Raw genomic sequence first — 6,000 nt, forward strand, 5'->3', positions numbered from 1 at the left:
ATGTCCTGCCTGGAGGGTAGTTGAGGTGAGAAACCTCAAGCATTTAAAAGTACTTGGATGAGCACTTGAAATGTCATAAAATTCAAGACTGTGGGATAATATAAATAGTGCATTTTTTAGTAGTATAGATTTGATGGGCAAAGGCTTCTTCTGTACTGTGTGGTTGTAGGATTCTAATTGTGGCAGAGAAATTGCCATTGAGAAAACATGAGATAGCATAGGCTCTCCATGCTTCCAGTTAATTAAAAAAAAAATGGAAGGCAAGAATGCATTCCTTTTGTTTGCAGTACATTGGTCCCTGCATATGAATGTATGTCGATTTTAGTGAGTATAAGTGGGCACTTGAGAAGCTTAACTGATTTTCTGAAATTTTCTTCATGTATCTTTTTTGCACTCCGCATTGGGTAGCACTTACTGAACAAAATCTAATAGATGTTTTGTGGGTTTGCAAGGATGAACTGGTTATGTGTTTTGTACTCTGCTTATTATGAGCAATTGAAGAGGCATGCTATAATCGGCCAATGGAGTGGATATGACTAGCATAGTATCAACACTGAAATTCATGTACAAATTTTTGATAAACTGCTAACCCAGCTTTTTCAAGCTACTATTACGCAGTGATGAATGAAGTGGTAATTTCCATTCATCAGTTCAAAATAAAATGTCTGCGGCACAATTTATCGTCCATTTAATAGGCCATATTCCCAACAACTGGCTGATCAAATCAGACACATTCCCGGGCAATTTATAATAGAGTATGAACTGTACTGAACCAGTCAGTGCTTACAAAGCCCAAAACAAAATGTCTGCTGTTAGATCATGTTATATGACTGGGTGGCCCTTGTGCCTTTATTGAATTACTAAGGAGTCTGCAGTTTCTGCTTTCTCCATGGTAATATCTTAGCAATCAATCAGATTCTACTTGTATCGCAGACAGTACCGTTTTTTCTTGTACAGGGTAGTGTGAAGTTCTTGTGATTGTTAGAAATTTGCATGTCTATATTTGTCCTGATGAATGAGAAGCCAAAAGCTTAATAACCTGCTGCTTTTCAGCAATATTCAAGTTCTCTACCAAGCAACTCCCTTGTTATTTATGTCTGTTGGGGATATTGAGACAGTTACAGAACATTGTATAGCATTGACACCCTGTCTAATGCTTAGTCAGGTAATGCAGGGAACTCTGCAACTGTATTAAGTATTGTTCCCTGGCATATTGTTTAACATACTTGAATTTTGTATGTATTTTAGTTAAAGAACCTGTACACCATTCAGTGAGAGAGTTCACCTACTTTTCATTTAATCCAACATTGATATTCAGGCATGAATTTATAACTTGCAGCACATTTTCATGCAGCTTTTCATCTGAGCATCGAGCTGAAAGCACAAAATTCCCTAAACATGAAGCATATGTTGTGTAAATGAGCTCTTATTATTGATGCTGAATGATATCTATTTATTGTTTTCTACTCAAAACAAAATTGATTGCATCTGGATTGATATTAGCCACATAAACGTAGTATATTGTTAGTGGCCAGAACATTGGTAAACATTGATCTCAACATCATAGAATTTGCAATGTTTTCATTCGTAGTTTATGACCTCTTTAAAAGTTTGTCAGATAATCTCAGTCATTGATCTAATTTGGGTTCATAACTTTTCCTTCAATGCAGGGGTCTCGCATGTAATGTTCTGTTGACCTGCTGCAAGGACAATGTTTGTCGGTTATGGGCAGAGACTTTACTTCCAAGTGATACTTTGATTTCTGGAGACGGCCACACTCAGTGGTCTGAATCTGTCTGGACAACCAACAACCTGAAGAGGAACATCTCCAATCGGGAAAAGGTATAGAATGCCTGAGAGGTGTGCGAAAGTTTACAATGAATTCTCAGCATTTTTCTTTGAAGGGAGGGAAAATATTCTAATCACCTTCTTAATGCCAAACAAAAAATGCTTTTGTTCAAAAATTTTGCTCTGTAAATTTTTTTTTTTGTTTGTTTTTCAGTTGAATTTCAGATCCTTTCGTATAGGGAGGAGGCGATCATCTGGTCTTGTTGCACACAGTGGATATTTACCCCACCAGCAGGATGCACATGAAGTCCATAGGAATTCACCTCTACATGCGAATTCACTCTGTCACTTTCACATCGCAGCTAGTATTAATCCAGCAACAGGTGAGAAAGCATCACTGGTGCTACCCATGGGGCCTACCCCCTCTGGTCCTTCCCTGAACACTGTCATTGGTCTTGCCTTTGGGCACATCCACTGAATTATCCCCCTATTATTCCATCCCTTGTGTAGTCTTTGCTTTCTGAATCTGGACTCAAAACATTAGCTTGCTCTCTCCATGAATGCTCCCTGACCCTGCTGTGATTTCCAGAAACTAGGCCAGTTAGCTTGACATCTACTGAAGGGTGCAGGTGTTCAATAAATGAATAAGATGTTATACCTGCACACTTTGAAAATCTGAAACTAATTCGTCAGAGTCAACATAGCTTCATGATGAGGAAATCTAATTTTACCAATTCGTTGGCGTTCTTTGAAGATGAAATATGTACTATGCTAAAGGAGAGCTGTTAGATGTACTTGGATTTCTAGAAGACGTGATAAAATACCATGTCAGACGTAGATGTATTTCATGGTGTCGGGGTGACAGGTTAATCGACTTTGTTTTTTGCCAACCAGCCAATATTCTAAGATGATACGTAAGTGGTCTTTGGCAATGAATGATAATTGGAGTCTTGCAGAGGCCTGTGTTGGGTCTCCACTATTTTATAATTTGCATCACTGAGCTGAGGGGAATTAGGCATGATAGCTAAATTGAAATATGATGCACAGATTGGAAAAGTATGTTGTGAAGAAGACAAGGATTTTGCAGAAAGATCAAGTGGGCAAAAATTTAACGGATAGAGTGTAATGTGGGAAAATATGCAGTTATTCACTTGCGCAGTAAGTATGTAGAGTATTAATAGAGAACCACTGCAGAAATTGTTTACTTCATTCATGGGATGTGGGTTTCACTTGGTGGCCAACATTTATTGCCCTTGAGAAGGTGGTGGTGAGCAGCTGTCTTGAAACACCGCAGTCCTTTTGTTAAGTTGACCCACAATGCCCTGAGGGAGGGAATTCCTGGATTTTCACCCAGCAACCGTGAAGGAACAGTACTGTATTTCCAAGTTAGGATGATGAGTGGCTTGGAGGAGAACTTGCAGGTGGTGATGTTGATTTGTATCTGTTGCCCTTGTCCTTCAAGATGGCAGTGATCATGGACTTGGGAGATGCTGTCTGAATATCTTTGGTGAATTTCTGCAGTGCATCTTGTACACGCTGCTGCTACTGCAGGTTGATTGCGGAGGGAGTTGATGTTTGTGGGTGTAGTGCCAGTCAAGCATACTGCTTTGTCCTGGATGGCATCAAGCTGCTTGAGTGTTGTTGGAGCTGCACTCATCCAGGCAAGTTGGGAGTAATGCATAACACTCCTGACTTGTGCCTTGTAGATGGCTTTGAGGAGTAAGGAGATAAAGTCACTTGCTGCAGTATTCCTCGCCCCTGACCTGCTCTTATAGCCACTGTATTTATCTGGGTAAGCCCAGTTAAGTTTCTGGTCAATGGTAACTCCAGGATGCTGATAACAGGGATGGAATTTAGTGACGGCAACACCACTAAATGCCAAGAAGCATCAGTTGGATTCTCCTTGTAGTGATGGTCATAGCCTAGCATTTGCATGGTGCAAATATTACTTGGCAGTTGTCAGCCCAAGCCTGGATATTGTCCAGATCTTATTGTATTTGAATAGACAATTTCAGTATCTGAGGAGACACGAATGATGTTGAACGTTTTGTCTTTGTCTATTTATCCTATTCATGCCCCTCATGATTTTATAAACCTCTATAAGGCCAACCCTCAGCCTCTAACGCTCCAAGGAAAACAGCCCCAGCCTATTCAACCGCTCCCTATAGCTCAGATCCTCCAACTCTGGCAACATCCTTGTAAATCTTTTCTGAACCCTTTCAAGTTTCGCAACATCTTTCCGATAGGAAGGAGACAAGAATTGCATGCAATATTCCAACAGTGGCCTAACCAATGTCCTGTGCAGCTGCAACATGACCTCCCAACTCCTGTACTCAATACTCTGACCAATAAACGAAACCATACAAAATGCCACCTTCACTATCCTATCTGCCTGTGACTCAACTTTCAAGGAGATATGAACCTGCACTCCAACACTCCCCAAGACCTAGCGTTTTAAGTGCATGAGTCCTGCTAAGATTTGCTTTCCCAAAATGTAGCACCTCGCATTATCTAAATTAAACTATATCTGCCACTTCTCAGCCCATTGGCCCATCTCATCAAGATGCTACTGCAATCTGAGGTAACCTTCTACCCTGCCCAGTTTACCTCCAATTTTGGTGTCATCTGTAAACTTACTAACTGTACCTCTTATGCTCGCATCCAAATCATTTATGTAAATGACGAAAAGTAGTGGATCCAGCACCAATCCTTGTGTAACTCCACTGATCACAAGCCTCCAGTCTGAAAATCAACCTCCACTACCACCACCCTCTGTCTTCTACCTTTGAGCCAAATGGCTAGACCATAATTCTATTCATTTTAAAATAGTGATGGAAAAGGATAGACCAGATCTAAAAGTGGAAGTTCTAATTTGGAGAAAGGAAAATTTTGACGGTATTAGGCAAGAACTTTCGAAAACTGATTGGAGGCAGATGTTCGCAGGTAAAGGGACGGCTGGAAAATGGGAAGTCTTCAGAAATGAAATAACAAGAATCCAGCGAAAGCATATTCCTGTGCGGGTCAAAGGAAAGGCTGGTAGGTCTAGGGAATGCTGGATGACTAAAGAAATTGAGGGTTTGGTTAAGAAAAAGAAGGAAGCACATGTCAGGTATAGACAGGATAGATCGAGTGAATCCTTAGAGTATAAAGGAAGTAGGAGTATACTTAAGAGGGAAATCAGGAGAGCAAAACGGGGACATGAGATAGCTTTGGCAAATAGAATTAAGGAGAATCCAAAGGGTTTTTACAAATATATTAAGGACAAAAGGGTAACTAAAGAGAGAAGAGGGCCCCTCAAAGATCAGCAAGGCGTCCTTTGTGTGGAGCCACAGAAAATGGGGGAGATACTAAATGAATATTTTGCATCAGTATTTACTGTGGAAAAGGTTATGAAAGATATAGACTGCAGGGAAATAGATGGTGACATCTTGCAAAATGTCCAGATTACAGAGGAGGAAGTGCTGGATGTCTTGAAAAGGTTAAAAGTGGATAAATCCCCAGGTCCTGATCAGGCATACCCAAGAACTCTGTGGGAAGCTAGAAAAGTGATTGCTTGGCCTCTTGCTGAGATGTGTATCATCGATAGTCACAGGTGAGGTGCTGGAAGACTGGAGGTTGGCAAACGTGGTGCCACTGTTTAAGAAGGGCGGTAAAGACAAGCCAGGGAACTACAGACCGGTGAACCTGACCTCAGTGGTGGGCAAGTTGTTGGAGGGAATCCTGAGGGACAGGATGTACATGGATTTAGAAAGGCAAGGACTGATTTGGGATAGTCAGCATGGCTTTGTGCATGGGAAAACATGTCTCTCAAACTTGATGGAGTTCTTTGAAGAAGTAGTAAAGAAGATTGATGAGGGCAGAGCAGTAGATGTGATCTATATGGACTTCAGTAAGGCGTTCGACAAGGTTCCCTATGGGAGACTGATTAGCAAGGTTAGATCTCATGGAATACAGAGAGAACTAGCCATTTGGATACAGAACTGATTCAAAGGTAGAAGACCGGGTGGTGGTGGAGGGTTGTTTTTCAGATTGGAGGCCTGTGATCAGTGGAGTGCCACAAGGATCGGTGCTGGGCCCTGTACATTTTGTCATTTACATAAATGATTTGGATGTGAGCATAAAAGGTACAGTTAGTAAGTTTGTAGATGACACCAAAATTGGAGGTGTAGTGGACAGCGAAGAGGGTTACCTCAGATTACAACAGGATCTGGA

General features: G+C 41.1%; 1 protein-coding gene across 5 annotated transcripts in view; it reads left to right on the plus strand.

Moving 5' to 3' along the window:
* Nucleotides 1-6,000, plus strand: part of LOC122560620 (dmX-like protein 1) — a 236,632-nt gene that overhangs the window by 63,293 nt on the left and 167,339 nt on the right. For all 5 annotated transcript variants that reach the window (XM_043711479.1, XM_043711440.1, XM_043711459.1 and 2 more), the window contains 2 exons: nt 1,671-1,842; nt 2,003-2,171. In XM_043711479.1, the coding sequence (XP_043567414.1) occupies nt 1,671-1,842; nt 2,003-2,171 (341 nt within the window). The remainder of the gene's footprint in view (nt 1-1,670; nt 1,843-2,002; nt 2,172-6,000) is intronic.

The sequence above is a fragment of the Chiloscyllium plagiosum genome, chromosome 2 (genome assembly GCF_004010195.1).
Source record: "Chiloscyllium plagiosum isolate BGI_BamShark_2017 chromosome 2, ASM401019v2, whole genome shotgun sequence".
NCBI lineage: Eukaryota > Metazoa > Chordata > Chondrichthyes > Orectolobiformes > Hemiscylliidae > Chiloscyllium > Chiloscyllium plagiosum.